Below are 26,195 nucleotides of genomic sequence, written 5' to 3'. Positions count from 1 at the left end.
GTACTGTAATTCTAAATTGCATGGCCGCACACGACCCTAGTATGGTGCTAGGTACTCATCAATCAGAACACAGCAGCAGTTCTTAGAACCAACTCTTTCATGTACCCTCAGTTGCCACAGACCGACTTGTTCATCCTTAAAATTACTAGGGGAATGGGCACAATAAAATCAGAGTCCAGTGGCACCTTTAAGACCAACAAAGATTGATTCAAGGTGTGAGCTTTTGAGTGCAAGCACTCTTTTTCAGACTATGAACTGACCATCATGACAATTGTGTTTTTAAATATTAATGAAACCAGCATGTGACGGGTGTCTACTACAATACCAGATTTTGATGCACTAATCCAAATTGGCCAAATTGTAGCTCTCCAGATGTGGCTCTCCAGATTATCACGAGCCTGGCATCTGGAGAGCTACAGTTTGGTCACCTTTGCGACTAGTCCAACGTGAAGCTGCTTTTCTGTTGAGTTTGTCAAATTGAGTGCAGCCTATTCTGGCGGGTTTAGGGCCCCATTGAATGGGATTGAGCTCTTTTTTAGGCTAGAGAGGCACCAGGAACTGAACCTGAGACTTTCTGCGCGCAAGCCTCATCCTCCACCGATTTCTCCCCCCTCTTCTTTAAGAAAGCTCGCTTTATTCCTTGAATTCGCTCACCCCCCCCCCAATTACCAACACTTCCGGCTCCCGACGCGGGGCCAGCCCTAGTCATCGCCCGGCAGGAAGACGGCATCGAAATGGAACCCGGAAGTGTGGGCTTGCTCCTCTTCTCCATTCACTCTATGCACTCCACTGGGCTTGCGCCGTCCCGCAGCCTCTGCCGCAATAAAGGTCTCGCTTTACGGCTCCCGCCGCTGGGGGGAAAGTGCTCTCTGGCTTGGAGGCAGCCGGCAGGTAAATGTGTGGAAGGCGGCGTGCGCGAGGGCGGACCGTGGCCACTCCTTGCCCGGTGGGAGGGGGGGGGCTCCTCCCTGGCGAAAACAGAGCACCATGTGGACATTTTTATTTTACTTCCCCCCGGCCCCTTCTCATTGGTTCGGTAAAGCACCGAGAGTGGGCTGGTGGGAAGGCAGCGCTCCGTAATCATTTGCTTTTATTTAATTTGTGTCCTGCTTTTTTCCACGTCGTTCCTCGCTCCCTCATCCTACCAACAACACCCTTCTGAGGTAGGGGAGACTGAAAGTTTGTGACAGGCCCAAGGTCACTCAGTGAGCTGCCGACCAGGGATTCCTAAGGACAGAAGAACCACTCTGCTGGATCACACCAGCGGCCCATCTAGTCCGGCATCCTGTCTGGCACAGTGACCAACCCGTTCCTTCGTATTATCAGTTCTTTCCCTAGGGTGGCCTCCTGGCACTGGAATTCAGAGGTTGACTGCCTCTCAACATGGGGGTTCCTTTTAGTCACCCTGTTGAGTAGCTACTGATAGGCCTATCCACTGTTGTCTCAGTTTTAGTCTAATATGTTGACCACTACACCACACTGGCTCTCAATAATACTGCACAACATAAGCAAAGAAAACCCAAGCAAGGACTCTGCCCAGAGGAGCTTACAATCTACTTTTTTTTACTAGGAGAAGGAAGGGAAGAGATGATGCAAAATTCACTTGTTCACATCATTCTGTTTGAGGAATGGTTGCAGGTTGTGTGTGTAAGGCAGCCTTTCATACCATTGGGAAATCCCTGAAACATTCTTCAAGCTTCAAGAGACCTCAGAAATGATGTGATGATGCAGAATATGGTTGGGAAGCCTAGCTGTATAGATATCTACCGGGGCCCCTCCGTTTCCCACCCTTTTCAAGCCCAGCAGTAACCATTTAGAAAGGGATCGTAGCACCGTTGTAGAAGTGTATCATATTAGTTTAGGATTTTGCAAGAACATTTTCCTGGTTGACACTTAGTTGATGAGTACCTTGCCGGCAGGTGTCAACAGGTCTGTTTCTTATCCATTAAAGGTCCACCTTGTGTCAATTATTTTTACAGTGTTGCTTTTCTCTTGTAAAGTATGCCATCGGGCTTACAATATTTTGATCTTGTAGAGAGAAATGAGAGCTGGGAAGTGTTGAGCAGTAAATGTGTCATCCACTGTTAACACCTAATTGTTCAAATCATGATTTTCTTTTTCCTGGCCCAGCTGGCAGTATGTTTAGATTTAGGACATAATCCAACAGTACCTTGTGTTGAAATGAATGAGAACTATGTGCAAGCACTGCTGTTCAGTGAATTGGAAATCTTTTGACCTTTTTCTTTTAAGATTATTAATTTGAAATTAATTGGAATAAGAGGTAAGGCCAAGGATAAGATGAATTACTTAGAATAAAAGATCGGGCCAGAGATCACGATAGGAACATGTCTGCTGACCTCAGATTGCAGAGAAATATTCATCTTGTTTGTTTTCATGAGCTACCTTGTACATGTGAAATGAGAATGTGTAATTTCTGGCAGGACAGGTAAGCACCTGCTAATAAAATCAATAGGTGCTTAAAATTGTTAACTTAAGTTGGGTAGTTCTGCCAGCTAGGAAAGGTATCCCTTTACAGTCAGGAATAGAAACATTTTAAAAAAGATAAAGCAATGTGCATTAGGAATAACTAGATCAGCATTTATTTAGCTTGTGATGTGGATATGTAACAATTATGTTGTAGCTTCCACAAATGTTTAAAAATTATTCTGTTTCTAAAAAGCTTTAAACCACTGGTGAATCTTGTTTTAACTCAGTTTATTATCTTTTTCACCTTTTTATCCTGAAGCAAAACCTAGCAGGCGCATTGAAAAGATGAAATGGATACAACTGCTTTTAGATGAAATGGATACAACTGCCCTGAAGACTAATGCAGAGAATTAACAAGAACGTGGTTTTGGGCCTTCTTACTTTGACCAGTTCAGTCTTTCTCCTATTTCAGTTGTACTACTACAAGTATTACTTGTCTCCAAAGGTACGAATGGTTGGAAGTCTGTTTAAAAACAAAACCTCCCAGCATAACCAAAGTTTAAAACAATTAAAATGTGATATTGCTTAAAATCTCTGATGTCATGCAGCTATCTATGTATGCAGCTTTATATGTATTTATTACTTGGGAAGAAAATTTCACTGAAATGATTTTGGCTTGTTTTGTGTAAATATCACTGTGGTCAGGTTGTAAGATTCAAAGCCTTCCAGTTTATAATGTGCATGTTTACAAAACTTTCATTGTATCCTGTAGGGATGCAACACCTAGTCAATTAACTCGTGTTATTAAATGATTCATAAAGCTTTTGATAACTTTGGGTGTAAAATGTTTTTTTGCTATCTCTTTTATCTGGCCGCAGTGCTGTATTAAATAAATTTGAATTTGATAGCTTTGGGTTGGATCCAAAAATTGTTTTCTATAACCAAAGGAACAAATTTCCTCCTCTGGCTCCCACTGCAGTCTACCGAGCTCCCCAAGATGCTGCATTTGGAGGACAGGGGACCATTGGGACCAGCAAGTGGGGTGCGTGGAAGCACGCCTGGCCTCGACTGAGGCCAGGGCTTTTTCGGTCCTGGCCCCGACCTGGTGGAATGAGCTCCCAAAATAGCTGAGGGCCCCAATGGAGCTGTCTCAGTTTTGCAGGGCCTGTAAAACAGAGCTCTTCTGCCAGGTCTTTGGTTGAGGCTGGGTTTCAAGAACAACTGAGGCCCCTCCTCCGGCCAATGCTATACCATCCTGAGAAACCTGTACCCCGTGATGGTTGACTGTAGATCAGGGAGGATTTGGGATTGTGCTGCCTTTTTACGGGGTTTTAAATGGTATTAGGGCAGTGGTCCCAATCTTTTTATCACCGGGGACCGGCCAACGCTTGACAATTTTACTGAGGCCCGGGGAGAGGAGGCCGTAATCTTTTGCTGAGGGACATCACCACCGCTTGAGCCCCTGCTCCACTTGCTTTCCCACCACCCGCTGTGGGGCGCTGCCAGCAGCAGGTGCACAGTGCCATGCCTTGGGGGAGCCCCAGCCATGGCGGCTGCCGGAGAGCACCAAGGGTGAGCCAGTGGCAGAGTGGCAGGGCAGCCCCCGAGGCAGCAGCCAGGGAGGAGGGCAAGGAGGAGCCACTACAAGTACAACGATATAGGCTAGATATCAGGAAAAAAATGTCAGTCAGAGTAGTTCAGCAGTGGAATAGGCTGCCTAAGGAGGTGGTGAGCTCCCCCTCACTGGCAGTCTTCAAGCAAAGGTTGGATACACACTTTTCTTGGATACTTTGGGCTGATCCTGCGTTGAGAAGGGGGTTGGACTAGATGGTCTGTATGGCCCCTTCCAACTCTGTGTTTCTGCGACCCAGTACCGACTAATCCACAGACTGGTACCGGTCTCCAGACCGGGGGTTGGGGACCACTGTATTAGGGGACCTGTGATTGGTTTTATTGGGATTTTAATCTGTTTTTGTGTAACCCATCACAAGTCTATGGAGAGTGGCGGGATATAAATCGAAGATATAAATAAATATAAATAAGTTAATTTATAATTAGCATTATTTACACAATGTAAAAATATAAATGTCCTGTTTTTTTCTTAGAAAAATTGCAAATATATCCAGTATTTGAGACAGAGTTGCAAGCTGCTACATCTGTGCTACTTTAGTTCATGCATCTTTGAGAAAGAGAAGGAAACAGCTGAAGATAGTGAATAAAAAGAAAGTGTATTATTTAGATGAAAATGGGGTCATACAAGTCACAATAGGGAGGATTCCCTGTGTATTTGGATATTAAATTAAACTGTAGTGTTTGAAATGCTGATGTATTTCAAAAAATATTATCCTTAAACACACTACAGTATATTAGTTATTGACCAAATCAATTTTATTTAAGCTAAGAATGTTCTTGAAATTATTATACATGACTGTAGTATAGATAGGTATTATCACTATATAATGCTATAGCCTGTCACATATTAAACTGGGTGACAAACCTTGTTTTTGGGGGGTAAATTTTGTTTATTGTATACATGGAGAGCATAGATTCAGAGCAGTTCGGCACTGGTTGATTTATGTAAAATGGATGTGGCATTGATAAAGCACTCTGTGAAGTGCAAAACCTCTTTACATTTTCTGAGGTGTTTGTATATTTGTCATTTTTCCAGTGGGGAAGGCTGGATAGCAAAATGATGTGATGAAATATGGCTGATTGGAGCAATATTATTAGCAATACAGGCAATGTTTTGGGATGTCTGACTTTGTTATTCTTAATCATGCTGGGGCTCTTAATACAGCAAATAAAAAGGTAAAGGTAAAGGTATCCCCTGTGCAAGCACCGGGTCATGTCTGACCCTTGGAGTGACGCCCTCTAGCATTTTCATGGCAGACTCAATACGGGGTGGTTTGCCAGTGCCTTCCCCAGTCATTACCGTTTACCCCCCAGCAAGCTGGGTACTCATTTTACCGACCTCGGAAGGATGGAAGGCTGAGTCTACCTTGAGCCGGCTGCTGGGATTGAACTCCCAGCCTCATGGGCAGAGCTTTCAGACTGCATATCTGCTGCCTTACCACCCTGCGCCACAAGAGGCTCTTAATACAGCAAATAGGACTGCCTAAAATTTAAATGTGCAGGTTTTGAAATGCTGCTTTTCCTTCTCAGTTTCTAAAGTTCAGGTTTTCAGTGAGACGGATAAAGGTTTTCCTTCAAGAAGGCCAGAGCCATTGAAATTAAAACTCCCCCTCTTCCTCCTCCTCCTCCCTCGGTGGTCTTCCCATCCGGGGTTGACTTAGGCAACAAGGCCTTGTGCCCCTTCAGATGGCAGGTGGAGGATTCTGGAACATTCCTCAGTGATTAAAAACTTCCCTGTAAATGCAAAAGTGAGGGGGGAGGTCACAGAAACTTTCTCTCTGCTGTGCTAGTTTCCTCTTTACAGGGAGTTGCTGTTGTTTTACATGCAAGACAACAGTTAGAACTGGAATCTACTTCTGGCTTCTGAAGTGGTTGCAGTCTGTTCTATCCCCTCCATCCCCTTGCTGTGTGAAAACCAGGCATTGGCCAAGACTGGTTCAGCTTGAACACTTTAATGTTGCCATCTGCTGGACTTTTATTTATAATGTTCATGTTGTGTTTTTCAGCATGGTAGCTAAGGTTTTCTAATCTGGTGAGCTGGGTTTGATTCCTTGTTCTTCCACATGTAGCCAGCTGCATGACCTTGGGCTCATCACAGCCCTGATAGAGCTGTTCTGACAGCAGTAATATCAGGGTTCTCTCTGCCTCACCTGCCTCACAGGGTGTCTGTTGTGGATAGAAGATGGGAAGGTGATTGTAAGCTGCTTTGAGACTTGTTTAGCAGTGAAAAGTGGCATATGATAAGCAACTCTTCTTCTAAACTAACATGATGTGCAACTTCTCAGTAAATATCAGTCACAAGAGGCACATTTGCCCACAGATTTTGTGGGAGGGGTCAACAGAAAAAAGGTATTGGGAATAACCATAGCATCAGAATTTCTGCTGCAAAAATAGACAGCATGTTTTATATAACGTGACATCATGAAAAATGTGATTGAAGTGTTACTTTGCATAATTCTTAACTTATGAGTATCAAGATGGGGCTTATTTTACAAAGCCAGTTTTCTCTATTCTCTCTGTTACCAGAATGGAGCTGTTTTCCCCAAGGTTAAAGGGAGTAAGACGGGACAAGATACCAGCCAATGGGTAAGCTATTTTGTGTGAGTTTTCTTTGAAATTCTTTTTGGTTCTAAATAGCTTCAACATCTGGCATGACTCCCCATCAGCAAGTTTGGGGAAGGAGATTTGCCCATGCAATGGGTTATTTGGATCCGATTCGAAAAGTCTGTTTGGTGGCCATTTGGTGCTGTGAGAATTCAAGCGAGAGTGTATTCCTCGAACCTGTGAAATGTACTTAGAAAGTGAGGGTGGTAGGTGGGTTCTCACTTCTAGTTTGCTGTTCTTTGCCACTCTTTGCTTCTTGTGCAGGAGTGTGTGCGCAGTCCAGGATCGAAAGAAACTGTTCTCCACAAGTCTGTTAAGCTAACAGTGGACTCTTCCTCCAGAGGAAAACTCCTGGGACTGGAGAAAGGCTCCATGCTTCTCTTAGCACAATCAAAAGACACCTTCCTGGCTCTGTGCATCTGAGGAAGTTTGAACTTGGGCTTCTCAGATGCTCCCCCATCCACGTGGCAAATGGGTTTTAAAACAGTTCTTTCTTACAGGACAAGCTTTCTAAGTAGCTTTTTGGACCCTAACCATAATTAGAATTATACCAGTCTTTGGTGATTTTTTAAAATATGGTTTTGATGTGTGTGTGTTTTTTTAATGAAGCCTAAACTTCTGATCTCCCCTTCTCTTCTCTGTGTCTCCCTCTGTCTCATTTTGTTGGATCAGCATGTGGTCAGGAAGTTCCTTGGTCTGGTATCTACCTACCATCTACATGTGCATCTTATCGATCCATTGGTTCTGGGATTAATTGCTACTGACCTGGAGCAACTCAGAGCTTCCCCCGAGGGCAGCTACTCAGAATGCCGATACTTCTGTGCTCCTCGTTACTTCACTACATTTGCACTACTGGACAAAACTTGGAAGCTGGAGGTAAAGTTGTCTGACCCCTGCCCCTCCAAGGTGATGCCAGAGTTATGTGGGTCCAATCCTCTTGTGGCAATATGAGGTCTCTTAGAAAACACTGAGCAGCTAGAATTCAAAGACTTGGTTTCTACAAATGCTTTGTGGAGAATTTTGAACATCTACATTTTATAATGTGGGAGAAGACAAAAAGCAAGTTTTCTCCATCCTGCAAATAAGGAACATACAGCCTTTCCTGGTTTAGGGGATGGTCTGAACAAGTTTGGAACAGAAACAAAATCATACAGAGCCATTTAATCACCTTCTTACGTTACTTGATTGGTAATAGTCCGTTGTAGTTCAGTGGCTGTTTATGGTGCTGGAAAGAGGCACCATCTCAGCGACAGGTTTCTATTTTCGTTGTTAAATAGTGTCACGCAGGAGGCTTTAAGCCAGTGTTTTGAGGAGAGAAGGGCCCTCATCTGGAAGATTTGGATAGTTAATGCCCCACTTTTCTCCCTAATGGGGACTCAAGGCAGCTTCCCACATCATTCTCTGCTGCATTTTGTCCTTAGCACAACTACCCTGCAAGGCAGGTTAGGCAGAGAGAGACAGGCCCAAAGTCACCCCAGTAAGCTTCAATGACAGAGTGGGGGCATTAGAACCTAGGCCTCTTGGAGTTTAGTCTATTGGAAGCTTGCTGGGAGACCTTGGGCAAGTTGCATACGCTCAACATGATCCAGCATGGTGAGGATAATATGGAGGAGAGGAGAACAATGCTGGGAGTTTGTCCCCTCTGGAGAAAATGAGGCTTTCAAGAAATCCTGTGGCAAACAATTCATGAGTGGAGACTTCTTGCTTATGGCTTCTGGAGATCAATTTAAAAAATTTCCCCAAGGGCCTGAGGGGGGACAAAACCACCCTGTGGGTGGACAAAACCATCTCCGCAAATTTGACTATTGTTTGACATATTTTTATTTTTTATATAAATGGTGACTTTTTTCTGTTGTGGTTGCTTTTACTCTCATAGTTTTAATGCTAAATTCAAATGATCTGTGGGAGGCATTTTAGCACTTGTTCCTTCTACTATTCGTTCTCTTTCTAATTTGTTTTAGTTTGATTGTAGCTTTAATTGTCCCCTCAGTTTCTTGGGAACCGTCCGTGAATGTGTGTGTGTTTTTTAAAGGTGGCATGTGGGGATGCAGCCCTTTCAAACCAGCACACAAATCATAGAATCATAGAGTTGGAAGGGGCCATACAGGCCATCTAGTCCAATCCCCTGCTCAACGCAAGATCAGCCCTAAGCATCCTAAAGCAAAGGGTTCCTTCAGGGTAGACATTGGGGAAACCACTGTTTTCAGTGACTGAGTGCCCTGGCCTGGATAGCCCAGGCTAGCCCTGGTATCATCAGATCTCATAAACTAAGCTCAAGGTAGTCCAGGGTTGCCACACAGAGGCAGGCAATGGCAAACCACCTCTGAAACATCTCTTGCCTCGAAAACCTAATGGGCCTGCCACAAGTCAGCTGTGATTTGATAGCAAACTAACAGGAGAAGTTATACAACGTCCATTCCAGCTGGCAGTGCTGTGTAATGTCGTCCTGCGTCTCTGTGTCCATTTCTGGGGGAGTGTTGCTCTGACACTGTTCCATTTCCAGGCAGGCTTGTTCCGAGCGGCAGAGAGAGTGGGATTCCAGTGGCTGAAGGTTCAGAGCAAAGACCCGCGCCTAGAAGGAATGGAGGATCTCTCAGGGACCGAGATTCCCTTGCACTACATCTTCCGGCTGGCCAATCACGCCGTCCACCTGGTGGCCTTTTACGAGAGGAACGGCAACTACCTGTGGCATGGTCAGCTGCGACTGAAACGACACACGGACCGGAAGTTTGTGCCTTTCCGAAAGCTGCAGTATGGCCGATACCCCGGAGCCTATGAGAAGTAAGGGTGGCATTCTTTTTAAGAATTAAATCAGTGGTTGCAGTTTTCTTACAGAGCATGGCTGTCAGGCATGCCTCATTCCTTTACCGTGACACAGGGAAAAATCCCATAATAATTTGTGTCATTCCATTGGTGGTGCAAAGTTGGTTTTGTTGTTTAACATTTTGTTCGTATAAGAAATTATGCTGCATGACTCTTTATGTTCCATGGCACAGTGTCCAGTGACATCAGTTCAGGAGAAGCATTTGGGAAATGTTTGGCTCTGTATACATTTGGTACTCCCTATCAGGCGATCCTAGGGATGGGCATTCTCTTAGCTGGTTTTGAAAAAAAGGATTAACCAAATTGATGCAGAATAGGACTTTTAGCAGCCCTTGGCCCTAAAAACTAAAAAAACCTCCATGTAAAGAAGTAAGGAAGTGATTTGCCCCTCAAGAAGAAGAAAGGGTTGGTTTTATACCCTGGTTTTGACTGCCTGAAGGAGTTGTGAAGCAGCTTACTATTGCCTTAAGGCTGAGAGAGCTCTGAGAGAGACTGCTCTGTGAGAACAGCTCTAACAGGACTGTGATGAGCCCAAGGTCACCCAGCTGGCTGAATGTGGAGGAGTGGGGAATCAAACCTGGCTCACCATACTAGAAGCTGCTACTCTTAGCCACTGCACCACATTGGCTTTCTCTCTCATATATGAGCCTGTGTTCCATTCACAATCCTCCAGATAGTTCCTGCTGGTGGTTCCATCCCTTAGCAATAAGGAGTCTCTCTTTTGTTATTCCTTTGGGGGAGTAGCCCTGTTAAGCTATAGCCCTAGAACAGAATTCAAGACCTGTAGCAGCTTGAACACCAACAAAATGTTCCAGGGAATATGCTTTCAGGCAAAGTGAGCTTTGACTCATGAAAGTTTGCGTCCTGGAGAAATTTGGTTGGCTTTTAAAGTGCCAGTAGGCTCAAAGTTCTGCTCTGCTTCAGCTTTGTAGATTGGCCCCAAAAGGAGATGAAAGCACTGTCCCTGGCAGTCTTTGGAAAAAGACTTCAAAGAATGCTTGTTCCAGAGAAGACTGGAGCCTGTTGAATCTTGATGATGGATGAATTAGAATGGCTTTCACCTAGGCAGTGTCTTGTGGGTGTAATGTTGTAAGGCAAAGACAGTGTAGAAATCTGAGGCAAAGGCAGTGTAGAAATCATAAATCATCAGCGACTCCTTCTACTATTAAAGGGAACAAGAGGGAAAGTACACTTCCCCAAATGATGAAGTCTCCTGGGAACCTCTCCCAGCTTCCAAGGTGGAAAGCTGCCCTCCATTGCCTCCATGCTGGCCCTACTTCCAGCGTACCCAAGGAACAGGCCCCGGGGCCCTGCTGCATCCAGTTAGAGGAATAGCCACCACCACTCTCAACCAGTTTACCTCCCCCTGTATTTATTTTTCTGTATTGCCTTCTTGTGTTTCACTTTTCCTTCCACCAGCTCGCAAGTAAAATATTCAAAACAGCATTGTACAGTATGCATGCACACGAAAGCTCACACCTTGAATAAAACTTTTTTGGTCTTATCAGAACCTTTGGACTCACATTTTGTTCTGCTGCTTCAGACCCACATGGCTACCCACCTGAATCAGCCTTTAAAATGGTGTGAGGACTGTTAAATCACTTAAAATTGCTTGAATGCCAAGGCTGATGGAGTTGGGTTTTTCCTTATGGTGCACAGATGGGTCAAGCGCATGGAAGAAAACCAAGGGGATGTGTTAATTACTTGTGTGGTGTTGCAGTGACCTGGTCAGTGATTTTGTGTGTGTGTGTGTGGGGGGCATCCTTCAAAGGTCAAGAATCTGAGTTTGTTTTGTTTTCTTACTTGGTAATTCCCCCTCCCCCCCTCTTTCACAACAGGTTAGAACTACAAAGTGTCTCTCTTGACGGGTTAACAGTCCAGATTCCAAAAGAGCCATCTCATTTCCTCGAAGAGCGGTCCCAGTCTAGGTTCATTGAATGTAGGTACCGGGAAGCTCGGTCTTTCTTTCAGGTTAGTGGTCGATCGAGAAGAATTCCTTCCAAAGTATCATTTCTTCTTTTTCACGTTCTTTGTAAGCTGCCCCAAGCTATTGGGAGGGCAGGGTAGACATGTTTTTAAAATCAAGGAGTACGTAAAATTAGTTCCAACGGTGGTGTGTCTCTCCCCTCCCTTTCCCCAGATGTGCAGATTGAATAAACTTGCTGTACAGGCAAGGAAGAATGACCTTGTAGCCAGTCTATGGAGCTCATTCAAAACTGGTCATGCAAACTTGTGTGGTCTACCAAGCCCAGTATGGTGACTCACCAAGCCTTGATGAAGCCATACCTCTTCGTTGCCTGCTTTGATTTGCAAGAAGAGCAAGGGTGGCCAGACAATGCAGAGTTTATATGACAGGGCTGCTCTTAGTTTTGGCTCATCTCCCCATTGCACAAGCTTGGTGGTGTATTATAACGTAGCCAGGAGATCCTAAGATTGTCTGGCAGCCGAGCAAGAACCTTTCGGGCGTGGTTTGCCATCACCTGCCCTGGTATTCCTTGGAGGACACCTTTGCAAGTGCTAGCCGGGGCCAACCCTGCCTAGCTTCTGAAAGCTGACAGGTTTGGGCTTGCCTGGGCTATCCAGGTCAGGTTCCTTTGCTGTACTAAGTTCTATTAGGTATTCAAGCCATGAAGGTTTCTGCAATGCCTAGCTTAAGTGGAGTGACACCCTTCAAAGCCTGTGAACTCCAAGTCGACTTAGACAGGGCAGCTCTGCCGAGGAGAGTTTAAATTAAGGTCTGCTCTCTTAAAAGCAGACCTTAATTTAAATATCCATTGGTGTGTATCGCCTGTCTCTCCGTTCATATAGTTCTGGGCTTTCAGCAGCTGAAGGTTTGGAGCCAAGACCCAGCATAAAGTATTTTGAAGCTGCTTAAGGAAGCCAGGATCTAGTTAGGTGCTTCGGAGGACTTGTGTTTCTGAGCACCAGGCCCTCTTGCTTTGGGAAGCTCATCTCCGTTTTGCCGTAGGGCATACAAGGCAACAATTTAAGAAACACCCCCCTCCCCCTTGGACTCTTGGAAGTATTGACATGATTCTTCAGAGTGTGACTGTAACAATGCATAAGTTTAATTCCCATGGGGATCAATTTGAACATAATGTGCTAACCTTCCCCCTCTCTCTGCCCCTTTTCAGATCACTTTTAGACTGAACCTTACATTCCTCGAAACCAGCCCCACAGTACAGGGTTCTTAAACCAGGTTTGCCTTGTAGTTATAACACTAGGTGGCGCCAGAGGTTGTGAATGCAAGGTTTCAAAACTGTAATGTGTCTGCTTATGCCTGAATGCAAGTAATTATTACCTTGCAAATTTGATCGGGCAGATAGAAAAGGCCCACTTTATTCTTTTAATGGTTCTTGCCATGGATTGAAACCTGTTTAGAAGTCTAGTGAACGACTGAGAGAAGTTCCTTCCACAGCAGTACAAGGAAAATACTGAGTTGGTGGTGCTTGTGGAAATCATATCTACACCTTTTAAAAACGGGATGCACTGTTTGCTTGGGAACGTTGGGGAATTGCCATTTAAAAGTAACTTCCCATATGGAGGAAAGACAGCATGGCTTCCCACCGCTGTCAAGGGTTGGGGCCTATTTGTGAGAACCCACCTATAACAAGCAATGTATGATGTCCTTTGTGAAGTCAGTCTCTTCAACAGATGCTGAAATTTCCGCTAGCAGCCTGAATAGCCCAGACTAGCCCCAGCTCATCAGAGCTTTGGATTTAAGCAGGGTTGGCCACAGTCAGTAGCTGGAGGGGAAGACCTGGGGTGGCTATGCAGATGAAGGCAGTGGTGAGCCACCGCTGCACATCTTTTGCCTTGCAGACCACATGAAATTTGGTTGTGACCCGATAGTACTTAATTCAGCTGTGTCAGGCTATGACTTGCTTTTACGGTGTGGTGCAGCTAGAAACAGCATTCTGGGTTTTTCAGCATTCTGGGGTTTTTACCCCCCTACATTTCATTCACATGTTGTATCTGAATAAATGGGATACGAATGGGGGCTATATATCCTTTAACCCAGCCTTTCTCTATCTTTCTACCATTGGGAACCCCCTGAAGCATTCTTCAGGCTTTGAGAAACCCCAGAAGTGGTGCCATCGTGCAGAATATGGCTGGGAAGCATAACTCCTCCCCTCTTCATCCCCTCCAGGCTGGTTTTTTTTTGGGGGGGGGAGTCAACATGACCATATATGGTCATATCACCTGATAAATGTTTAACACATTTTAAAATGTATTAAAAATGAATTCACTCCCAGTCATTCGGGAGACCCTTCCAGGGCCGTCAAGAAGCCCCGGGATTTCACAAAACCCTGGTTGAGAAAGCCTGCTCTAACCATTGGTTGGTCCGTTTCCTGCTCTCTCCCTAGAGCATCTCCTGAAATCAATCACTATGCAGTTTTTTCTCTTTCTGTCTTATGCGATATCATGGCTTCCCTCTGTTGAACAATGTAGTTGGGAAGAAAAGAAATAAGGAGATTACCCCTAGAAATCCATGGTATTGGGGAAGTGTGCTTTATTTTGGGGAAAGCCCTTGTGTTTGGGGGAAAGTACATAAGCTTGTTTGTTTTCTGCTTTTCAGCTGTATCCCGATGATACATCACTTGATGCAGTGGAGTTCAGGAGAAAAGCCAAGGCGTTACTGCACCTTGCGGCTGTGACGTTAAATAGTTTGGGAGTGAGATTCTGGCTGAGCAGTGGAACATGCCTGGGTCAGAAGTTTGTGGTTGTGTTTCAGATTGGCCTCTTTGGTTCTGATGTTAGCTCCTGAGATTAACGCGCAAGGAAAATCAAACTGGCAAATGATAACTGGTGTATCTAGAAGGTATACAATATAATAGCATGGTCTTGGTCCAGGGCTGAGAGGATCCATGTGAATGAAAAATGGTATTTACTTAGGGGTGAGATCCCAAGAACTGAAAAACTAACTCTGAACTCACAGGGGCTTGAAATGTTAAACTGTCTCAAACAGGAGCCCTTTCCCTGCACCTGCTCTTGGGCCAGAAGGCAAATGAATTTGCAAGAGTGTGAGAGTTTCACAAGCACCTTGTGATAGAGCACATACAGATCTGTCGTGCAAAGAAAAGAATTTTAAACATTCGCTTCTCATATGGGTCGCTTGAGATATATTAACATTAGCAAGGAGGGTCGCGGTGAATGAACTCAGCAATACTCTCCAGGGCTACAGCCCGGGCCTTGAAAATATAAACAATAAAAGTTCTTTAAGGTCCAAGGTAGTCTGTTACGGGAATCTTTAAAGGTAAAGGTGTCCCCTGTGCAAGCACCGGGCCATGTCTGACCCTTGGGGTGACGCCCTCCAGCGATTTCGTGGCAGACTCAATACGGGGTGGTTTGCCATTCACTTTCCCAGTCATTACCATTTACCCCTGAGCAAGCAAGCTGGGTACTCATTTTACCGACCTCAGAAGGATGGAAGGCTGAGTCAACCTCAAGCCAGCTGCTGGGATCAAACTCCCAGCCTCATGATCAGAGCTTCAGACAGCATGTCTGCTGTCTTACCACTCTGCGCCACAGGAGGCTCTTTAAACGGGAATCTTTAATTGCAGTCAAACTGTTTCTATAGAAAGATAATTCATTTGGCAAAAGAACAGACCTCCAGTATGGTTAGTTTCGTAAAAAACTTACACTGTGGCAAACGCAAGAGAAGAATATCAACATCTCCCTACTGTTTGTATTTTCACAGCCTGGGTTGGATTCCTGGACAGTATTGTTAGCCACAGATTTTATTTATGTACAAATATAACTGAAAATTATTACGCATTCATTGTACAGCGATACATTACTCCTTTTGTTGTTGTTATGTGCGAAGTCGTGTCCGACCCATCGCGACCCCACGGACAGTGAACCTCCACGCCTTCCTGTCCTCTACCATTCCCCGGAGTTCATTACTCCAAACAAGGGTCATATACCAAACAGTTATTCTAGTAAAATCTGTTGGAAAAGTAACTCTAGTAACTGTCTTAGAATAAAATAGCTTGCATAGGGGGTGACTTATGGTTTTGTTTTACCTGAATACTCTCCACAAAACTGAATGGATCTGTCTTCTTTTCTTTCTTTAGGTTGGTACAGGCAGTGCAATATTATTCCTTACAGCAAGGATGTGGATCTGGGGATTTTTGTTAAAGACTACAAGCCGGATATTATTTTAGCACTTCAGAAGGCCGGATTACCATTGAAGCACAAGTTTGGCAAGGTTGGTAGATCAGATGTCAGGACTTGGGTGGGAGGGTCCTGCGATCCAGAGGCAGTGCTGAGGATTTTAGGGTGAAGGACTGGCCTTATGCACACCTTTCAGGTAAAGGTAGTAACCAATAGTAACCAATAAATGTAATCTAGAATGTGGCTATGCAGATGGCATTAGGCTTGCTTCTTGGCACTTTTTCTTTTCAGTGACTGGAGACACCAGGAATAGATTTAATCCCCATCTCAGGGGCATGATGGGTTTTTTTTCTGCATCCTTAATTTCACTTTTTGTGTTTGTTGGTGGTTTGTATAGACATGTTGACCTTGCACGTATTGTGTATTTTCTTTTTGTTGTATTGAACCATTATTTAAAAAAAATAGAATTATTTTGCATTCTCGCCTTGCATATTTGCTCAGAAGCGAGTGGCACTTGAATTGTTACAGAGGAACAGCTTTGCCATCAGTTTATCCCACCGCGCTAATAAAGTGTGTCAGTCTCTGCAACTACACGGAATGGCCAGTGGTGCGGTTCCGTAAAGCAAATTTCTCACCTAGCTTGGGGGCTGGGGACCATGCTTTTCCATGCTAGTGGACCCCTGCAGTTTATCCTGCCTGTCTCAGTGTGGACCTTTAAACATGGCCTTGGTGCCATGGAAATGAACGCGTGGAAAGTGACTCTCGTAATGCTAATGTAACATTTAAAGGGCACCTGATTTCAGAGGACTTTAATTCCTGGTAAATACAAATGGGATTTCAGCCTTAGGCTGTGAAGCAAGGCAGCAGGGAATGAATGCACATCTATTTTCCTTGTTGAGTACATAGGTGGGCAATCTGGAGCTTGGTGTAGTAAAGAGAGGCAGCTTCTAATCTGGCGAGCTGGGTTTGATTCCCTGCTCCCCCACATGCAGCCAGCTGGGTGACCTTGGGATAGCCACAGTCCTGATAGTGCTGTTTTCACAGAGCAGTTCTGTCAGAGCTCTTTCAGCCCCACCTACCTCCACCTGTTGTGGAGAGAGGAAGGAAAGGTGATTTTAAGCCGCTTTGAGACTTCTTTGGCTACTGAAAAGCGTGGTATAAAAACCAACTCTTCTACAACCACAAGGGAAGCCATTACTTGAAGCTAACATAGACACCAACTGGCCCCTTGCCCTTTTTGAGAAAGGGCCTCTAGTAATTTCCCCCTTAGTTGCAGAACAGAACGTCAAAGGTCTGTCAAGTGGCGAATGCAAGAGGGAAAATCAGGTGGAAAATATTGTTGCAGTTTCAGAATCCTGGTACTTACAGTTTTGATCAATGCTATCTGGAAACTCCCTTTTGCAGGATATAAATTCCGTTGTGGCAACCTCTACAACTCTTGGTATTTTCAGTGCTTGACTTTGCTGCCTCTGCTACCTCTGCCTCCTCGGTGTCCTACGAGGTGTATTTTTTGTATGTGTGTTCCCTTCCAGGTAGAAGACAGCTTAGAGCTTTCCTTTCAGGGGAAAGATGATGTGAAGCTTGATATTTTTTTCTTCTATGAAGAGGATGACCACATGTGGAACGGAGGAACTCAGGCCAAATCAGGCAAAAAATTCAAGTATGACTCGGATTCAGTATTTGCTGTGGGAAGAAAATGAGCTTCATGAATTGCAGAAGTGAGATGGCCTTAGCAAAGAAGGACACGGAGCTGTATGGGTAGAAACAGATAGAGTGCCCTGTGAATGGTAATGTCAAATTATTACATCCTCAAGCAGCAGTGGGTGCCCTGAGGATCCTTAGAAGCTGGCTGTCTTCAAGCAAAGGTTGGATGCACACTTTTCTTGGATGCTTTAGGATGCTTAGGGCTGATCCTGCATAGAGCAGGGGGTTGGACTAGATGGCCTGTATGGCCCCTTCCAACTCTATGGTTCTAAGCTTCTCATGGGCTCCCCAGTGTTTAAACATGATTTATGGTAGACAAATTTCCCTTAAACAGCTACTGGCCACTTCCAGTGAAGGAGGATGGATGAGTTCAAGGCCGCTATATCCATTCCAGCGGGACAACAGTGAGACCTAGCAAGCTGGGTCTTAATTAAGAGTGCTGTAGAACTTGACCCAGAATCCTTTGCAGCAGACAGAGATCCAGCGTGGTGTGGTCGTTAAGATCAGCTGCTTTTAATTTGGAAAACTGAGTTTGATTCCCCACTCCTCCACATGCAGGCTGTTTTTGCAGAGCAGTTCTTCTAGAGCTCTTTCAGACCCAGCTACCTCACAGGGTGTGTGTTGTGGGTAGAGCAAGGGAAAGGCATTCGTAAGCCACTTTGGGACTCCTTTGGGTAATGAAAAGCAGGGTATAAACCCCCCTAGCTCTTCTTCTTCTTCCTTGGCAGAGAATGTGGGGAAGGGGTCCCAGAGGGTGGAAATTTTGAAAACCGCTGCTGAAAGTAGTAAAGTGATTGCAAGAAGGGCGAAAGCTCCACACGTTCTGCCCTCTCTGTAACGCCTGGAGCAAAGGAAAGCAGAATAGAAACAGATGGCTGTCTAAGGCTGTCAGCCAGTTGTTGTAAGACCTGCAGATTATATGTTCTTCTAAAACCAGCAGTAGACTTGAAATCTAATCTGTTAAACAGGTGCTAAGTAATACTAATGCCACACTAGTTAAATAGAAATTACAAGGAGGGGCCGATGGGAAGTTTGTAGAAGTTTCTTCCCTCCAGGGTTATTTCTTGAGCTTCAAGGTTTGCTTGAGGTTTGTTTCCCCCCACTTCGGTTTGTAATCCCCCAAACGACTTGTAATTGTGCCTTGCCCCCGGAGGGAGTTTTGTATCATCTTAGGGTTGTGTTTGTTTCCCAGCATTTCCCATGGAAGGCGAAAAGACCTTTGCACCCTTTCTAGCACGCCCTTTGGCCCTCTGTGCCATTTCTCTGCACGTTCTGTTTTAGTGGCAACGTCTGCTATGGCAGACAGAGGCAAGAGAGGCAAAATAGCCCTGTGACGACAGCTTGCCGGAACAGAACAGCTGCACTGTTTGCTGACTGAGGGAGAGACTGTGTGTGTGTGTGGCGGGGGGGGGGGGTACTGGGTGGATCGCTCATTTCCAGGCCAAGCAGGAATCCTGTGTCTCTTCCTTTCTGTGTGCTCCTGATCAAAACTGTTCTTGTGTTCATTTCAGAACACTGATCATGCTCACACACCAGGCTTCCCTTGAGGCCATTTAGGGTGGTCCGTGCAGGTTCTGTTTGAATTGTTCCTCAGGAAAAGGTTGTGAAGTTGACCAAGCAGAGGTGACAGTGGTAAAACTTTGTAGCCATGCCAAGTTTTGAACCCAAGTCCCACTCTGATTTTAGTCCAGCATTCCCTGCACCAGTGGTTCTCAACCTTCCTAATGCCACAACCCTTTAATACAGTTCCTCATGTTGCAGTAACCTCCAACCATATCATTATGCAAGTGTTCTTTGACAGAAATTTACCCAAAATTGACCCATGGTGTGAAGATCTATTGTTCATGATTGTATATAAATGGTTTTTTTCCTGGGGTTTCTCAGTTCAGCTCTGCCTCTTGTCCCACCATGCCAACCTCGCTGTTCTCTGCTGCTCCAGACTGAAGAACGCTCTCTCTTGATCTACCCTAACCAAGCTGCTTGCCCTGCTGTGACCCCTGTGAAAGGGTTGTTTGACCCCCAGGTTGAGCAACACTGCCCTACACCATATCACAACAGCTCCAAGGTTGCAGCCCTCTTCCCCCTCTAAATGAGAGAATTAATTAGACTCTGATTTATTCAAGAGATGGGGACAGTGGGAGAACATCAAAGAAAGAAGTGGAAATGATCTTTAGGTCAATAATATTGTGCTTGCACAGCCTGGCATTTTACTGGCATCAGAATTCCTGGGACCGTATATCATCTCCCCTTATTCTTGCCAAATTTTTGTTTATTTAATTTTTTATAGAGAAGTTTGCATAATCCATTCCAATTGCAGACATCAGCTAGTTTTACTGCGGAATTATTTAAGCATGCATGCAACATTGTTCCTTTGCAGTTCCTCCACACTGAATGTTAAAGCTGCAACAATGCACCTCTTGACCTTCTGCCCCTTTTGAACCGCAGGTACCTATTTCCCAAGTTCACATTGTGTTGGACCGAGTTTGTAGAACTCCGGGTGCACGTACCATGTGAAACCCTTCAGTACATCGAAGCCAACTACGGTAAAGAGTGGAAGACGCCCGTGAAACAGTGGGACTGGAAGAACTCGCCGCCCAATGTGCAGCCCAATGGGATCTGGCCCATTGACGAGTGGGAAGAAGTAATTCAGCTCTACTGAACTGTTTGCAAGACCCCAGACTGTATTTGCAGGGTCTGTCACACAGAAGTCATAATCCCATCTGGGGCCTGTGTCTCTGTAAAGTATTTTTTGCGTTTAACTAAGACACTTTTAAAAGTTTTTCTCAGCACCACACAGATTGGTATATTGAGCAGTCGTGGCCAAATTGTAGCTCTCCAGCTGTCCATGGACTACAGTTGCCATGAGCCCCTGCCATCTTGGTGTCAGCAGGGGCTCATGGTAATTGTAGTCCATGGTCATCTGGAGAGCCACAGTTTGGCCACCCCTGATATATACTGCTTCAGGGTGCTGAGAAAACCTTTATCAAGGAGTCAGTGGAGGGAGGAAGTAATGCTGGCCTTCTGTTCTAAAACTGTGCCTCAGGAAACTTCCTGTAGTAAAAACACCAACCAGCCCAGTCTCCTAAAATGAAAGTAAGAGTTAACTTTCCAGGGAGAAAGGAGGAGGAGAGATCCTCTCTTGAGAAGAGCCAGGTCGCTCTGGAAGGTTCCTAATGCAAAAGAGGGCTCACAAGGAGACAAAATGCTTGTAAGTTAGCCCTGTTATGAAGAAACATCCTGGGCTGGCTGGAGAAAGTGTGTTTGTTATTTCCATGAACCTATGTCTCCTTAATAAAGGGGGCCGGGGTGTTTAGTTCTGCACAGGCATGACCTAATGACCAAATGTGTATCTTGGAAGCTGTTTCTGAAGTCCATGCATGGAAGCGGAAGAGATCTTTCAGGTCCCCTGTCTGCATTATGGTGCTATCTCCTAAATGGGCAGCTTTGGAAACAGGAAGTACGGGCAATTCTCCCCTCTTTCCCCAGCCTGTCATGTCACCAGAGTGGTTTAGGATGACCCAGATTCCGAGCTTCACTTTGCCTTGGAAGTTCCCGTGGTGACCTTGGGCCACACACTTTCAGCCTCACCATCTCAGGGCTGTAGTTGTAAGGGTAGCATGGAAGGGGAGACCCCCTGAGCTTTTCAGAGGAAGGGTGGAATGAAAAAGTGGCGGAGGTCCAGGATCTGCAGTGTCCGTAATCATGTTGCACCACTCTCTCTTCCATGTGCCTTTGGGAAACCCAAGTTTAGTTGCACAGAGCAAGGCTCTAAAATACAAGGGTTATGATGGAGTAAGTCTCTGCTTCCTGCTCCGGTCCTGGAGGGTTGCTGGCCAGTTGACTGCTAGGGTTTCCGTACCTACAGATGGCATCTGCGGCATTGAGGACTAGCAATCTGAAGAGATGTTACCACATACTGAATTGCTGTTTGTCTTACCTTCCAATTTCCTGCTTGAGGAGGTGTGGATTTTCTGCTTGCATCTAAAACAAACCTTGGTTTACTAGTCCAAATATTGGCAACCTTTTCTGCCTGATCAGTATTTTTACCCTGATTTTTTTTTTAACCTCAGGTATGTGTTGTTGTTGTTTTAATGTTTATATGAATGAAGGTATCTTGGATTTTCAGTTTACTAATAAGACAGGCATGGGGAAAAGTAAACAGGTAAAGTAAACATGGGTGAAACCCAAGCTGTGTATTTATTCACCATTCACCAAGTTCCTTTATACTACTGTAATGCTAAATGTGAACTGTGACATTGCACTGGATTTACTTACCTGCTTCCTCTAGTCCAGGTCTGGGTGACTTGTGAGCAACAATAGCTGTTCAGAGGCCATCAGCTGCATACAGTGCATAACTAGGAGCTCGATAGACCAGGTGATTGATATAGAGCCAAGATGGTGTAGTGGTTAAGAGCGGTGGGCTCTAATTTGTAGAATAATGTTTGATTCCCCGTTTTCCACATGCAGCCAGTTGGGTGACTTTAGGCCAGTCATTGTTCTCCTAGGGCTGTTCTCACAGAGCAGCTCTCTCAGAGCTCTGCCAGCCTCAGCTACCTCACAGGGTGTCTTTTGTGGGGAGAAGAAAGGAGAGTGTGTGTGAGCTACTTTGGGACTCCTTTGAGTTGTGAAAAGCGGGGTATAAAACCCCCTATTCTTCTTCTACTCTGTTTGCAGCTTGCTTGGGATTGCAAATATGGTAGAGAGTATGTTATGTATCTCACAGTTTTCAGGGTGTAGCCATGGAGTTTATTCTGCCTTGGTGGGTCACAAGTTTGTCTTGCTCTAGTTGGTGGTAACTTTTTGTTGGTGTAGTTATGCTTGGAGGTTAATCAGAAAGGAAGGAGGATTGATTACTTGCTTTCTGCATTGGAATCTAGATGGTCCTGTGTTGGTTTTGAAAATGGAGACACACACACACACCCCTATTGAGAGACATAACAAGACACCAATGATTGCATGAACATGAATAAAATTCAAACCGCAGAATATTCTCAGTGCAAATGTCAAAATGAATGAAGTTACTTCACTCACTTTCTTCATAAAATGAAGGCGTGGTCTGGATCATGGATGGTCAGCACAATAACATGATCATCTTTTCATACTGGGTATTAGGCATGCCAAGCCAACAATGCTCATGCACAGCTATGCCAGCTGTTCCCTTTTCACTTATTTGTCACCATTTTCCTTTTAATGGATAGTGCCTAGATGGCAGCAGGGTGACCTTTTAGGAGAGTAAGGAGATGCCTAAAAGATCCCAGTTCCTCTGTCCGTACTGGGAAGTAACAGGTGGCCCACAGTCTGCATTTCTATTATAGTCGCTCCTATAAAAAGCAACATTGTTCTTGGCCATGGAATGAATGACCTCTATCAAAGCCTTGGTTTCTGGAGTTCTCGGTGCTGTTAGCTTCCTGTCTGGTCTTAGTAAAACAGAGAGTGTTTTCCTTCTGGTAGAAAATAGTTCCTACAGTCAAAATTATAGTAAGGGGAATTCAGCAATCTGTTGTTGGCTTGGTCTGTAAAATTTGGCTGCCGTATTTTTTTTTAACTGGGGAAATAAAAACTCAAAGAAATTTTACTATTTGGGCCTGAAGCCACACATGCAGTTGAGCCCTAGATTGTGACCAATATATCTCCACCTGATTTTCTGTAGTGTTTCTCTGTTAAAGGAAGGTTCAATCCCTTGCATCTCCAGTAAAAAAGGATCAGGTGATGCAATAAACCTGTACCTGGGACCATGGAAGGGCACAGCCAGTTTAAGATAACAATATTTTGATGGAGCAGCAATCTGATTCAGTGTACAGTAGCTTCATGTGTTCACATGGAAGATACTTGAATGGGTGATTATTCAGCACTGAGTAATAAGTGAAAAGATGCACGTGAGCCAAGATTTTGACACTGTAATTCAGAGAATTCGGGGGGGGGGGGAATTTACCAGAAGTTTCAGCAACAAACTGATCTGTAATCACAAACAAGATTCCCTGCAGGGATCTATGCATAGGATGATGGACAGAGAGACAGATCTTTATTATGGTCGTAGACCAGCAAAGTCAGAATTGGCAATCACTCAATCATTTACAAAACATAGTACAGCTAAAGCATAGATTTGCTCATAATAGAAAATTATATAAAATAGCTTAGACCTTTGCTTCTCAGTATTTTGGCTAAGATCAAATATAGTATGAAATCTGGCAACCGTTAGGTGCCTTTCCTTCTTTTGCATTTGGGTTTTTTGGGGGGGGGGTGCGGGAGCTTAGAAAAGTGAACGTTTAAACATTGTTCTCCTACCAGCTACTGTAACTAGGTCCCCAGAGGACACCTGCATGCATCACCCTCCATGCCAGGGAAGTTAATGGCCCTGTGCTAGTCCACACCCTGAAATTGCATTAAAAGTCTCTTTGAAAATTGCTACAATCTAGATCCTTCAGGAAATAGGAGAACCAAGAGGTAAAGAGCAATAAGAGCAATAGTTTGCCTTCTCCAGAACCTGAGATATAGAGAAAATAGCTTTTAGAAGTGCTTCCCCCCCCCCCCCATACTTTGGGAGAAATTGACAAAGACTCACAACAGCCTACAAGGTGGGCTAGGCTGGGAGTGTGTGCCTGGCCAAAGGTAATTCAGGAAGCTTCCATGGCAGAGTGTGGATCAGAACTTTATTTCCTTTCATGATGATTTGAAAATAATTCATGCTGCTCGTCGGAGCAATCATGTATGGCAGCAAAGCAAGAAAGCTTATAACCTGGTCTTGCTATGGAGTGTTTTCAGTCTCCCCACATGAGCACACTTTCATACCTTATTTTTGTTTGCTTATAGTTGATTGACAACCAAGAGGTCTTTCCTGCTTGAAATTTCAAAATGCCGAGCCTGCCTGAGCCAGAGTAAGAGAGAGAGAGAGAGAAAAGAAAGCTGTGCCTGACAACAATGGGATCTGGCATGGGACTGCAAAGGCCAAAGAGAGGGTAGCTATAAATGCAGACACAAGTCCGTGATCTCAATATATGGTATGGTTGCTATGCTTGGAGTGGATCACTAAAAATACTTACAAGTGCAGCAGCAGCTGAATGCATTGACTGAAGTGGAAGCAATTCCAGGGCAAAAATATCCGTTAGGGGTGATTCAGGGATGCTGCTGCTGCTGCAAATGGCTTCGTGTGCCAAGTTCCCCCTTCCCCCTAAGGCATAGGACCGCACACTCGGTCTAGTGATGTTATTGTGTCCGTTCTCCTGCTTCTACCTCCAGCAGTCAATAATGTAAAGAAAAACGCCATGTAAGGACGGTGCAATAGAGGAGGAATTTGACCTTGGAATACTCTTTCACTAGCACCCATGTGCTATCCATAAGGTGTAATTCTGCCTTTGAATGTTATATTGGGTAAACCTCCTGGAAGGTTTTCTTTGTAATATATACAAAGCTGACCTACTTGCAATCAGTCAGTCTTTGTTTCGTGGTGTTGCAGCAGCCGTGGCCCTACAACAGGCCTGACTTTTATTTTGCATACCTCCCACCTTAAAGATTAGCACATGCCTTGACAGTTGTTTATGGACACAACCTCCATGCCAGGAATGTGACACTTGAAGAGGTGGGGGGGGTTGAGGACTGGTGAAACGTACGGCAGTAGCACAATGCTAGAAACAACATCTGTCCTAATTTCCTTGCCGTGACTTACTGCCTCCAGGAAATCTCCAGTAATCCTTTATTCAAAGCTCCAAAGTTTGGTTGCCTCCCTGTCCTTGGGATTGCTGATTGGGGGGGGGGATTTGGGGGGCCCGTCAGCTTGAAGCCAGGGTTTGCTTAGGGCAGCCAAATGTCTATTTATTTTAAATGTAGTTCTGGCTGCAGCCACTAGGGGCGCAGGGGATCTTGAGCCTAGCAAATGACACTTGACTATCGTCTAGACTTGACTGTCTCCAAAACTGGCCTAACAGATCATGCTACCACGAACATCAACCAAGCCAGCACTGGAGTAAGATGAGACAGCAGGGCTGATGGCTACCACAATAATTGCCAGCCAGCAGGTCATTTTTTCCAAAGTCTAGCCTTTCTCTCTTCCTTTCCTTGCACCCAGATCTTGCAAAGCAGTAGCAAGACAAAACAACCCTTCCCTCGCTTTCCCTTTATTTCTCTCCCTCTTTTCCCCAGTTTTCTCATTCATTTCTCTCTCCTTCCACGTAATTTTTATGTTTCTCCCCCCTCCCCTCCTTATTTTCAAGTCTTGGTCTTAAATCTTTTAAATTCCTATTCTACTTGGTACTTAGTATGGGGTGGGGGACATTTTTCACATACATGATAATGGAACATCGATCTATTTTAGTGATTATGCATATGGAACAGAAGTTAGAATTCCTAGTTCAGGCTCCGGGTTATCACTATTATTGTGTTGAAAGATCTAATAGCTTCATGACAAATGTCATACTCGGTCTTTCTCCAATGGGAACCCAAAGCTGCATTGTTCTCCTGTCCTCCGTTTATCCTCACAATAGCCCTGTGAGGTAGTAAACTCCCATTGATAAGTCTCATTAATTGGAGATTTTTAGCATCAGGCTATGCAAAAGGAGGTATTGCTGAATAAAAACCTACAGAGAGAAAGAAGGCCATTTTGTATAACCTTCCCCTATCTTTACAATTCTACTTCACAGTTCCAACACTGTTCAACCCAGATCATGCTAAGTAACCATCTTCTCCCTGCCTTCCTGTTGTTTGTGGCCTTTAATTCATTTGGCCTTCTGGGTGTATCCTACCTATCTGATGAAGTGCACTCTTACTCATGAAAAGTTATGCGGGAATAAAATTTGTTGGTCTCTAGAGTGTCAGACCCCCCATTGACTTTTTCAACTAACATATTTGGCAACAACAGCAATTTATCAAGGTAGTGATACAAAACCTATGATTAT

At 44.7% G+C, this 26,195-nt stretch overlaps 1 protein-coding gene across 1 annotated transcript; it reads left to right on the top strand.

Annotated features, from left to right (window-relative positions):
* The first annotated feature begins 752 nt into the window (after positions 1-752).
* On the top strand, positions 753-26,106 carry FKTN (fukutin). The gene is made up of 11 exons (XM_077345373.1): positions 753-891; positions 2,747-2,932; positions 6,586-6,645; positions 7,336-7,539; positions 9,167-9,444; positions 11,325-11,457; positions 14,066-14,195; positions 15,564-15,697; positions 17,136-17,263; positions 19,753-19,948; positions 24,118-26,106. The coding sequence occupies exons 2-11, from the start codon at positions 2,828-2,830 to the stop codon at positions 24,148-24,150; spliced, it is 1,401 nt and encodes a 466-aa protein (XP_077201488.1). The 5' UTR covers positions 753-891; positions 2,747-2,827; the 3' UTR covers positions 24,151-26,106.
* Positions 26,107-26,195: the final 89 nt, after the last annotated feature.

Source organism: Paroedura picta, chromosome 7 (assembly GCF_049243985.1).
Source record: "Paroedura picta isolate Pp20150507F chromosome 7, Ppicta_v3.0, whole genome shotgun sequence".
In the NCBI taxonomy this organism is placed as follows: domain Eukaryota; kingdom Metazoa; phylum Chordata; class Lepidosauria; order Squamata; family Gekkonidae; genus Paroedura; species Paroedura picta.
The sequence above is the reverse complement of the archived record's forward strand: the minus strand, read 5'-3'. Positions and strand labels throughout refer to the sequence as shown.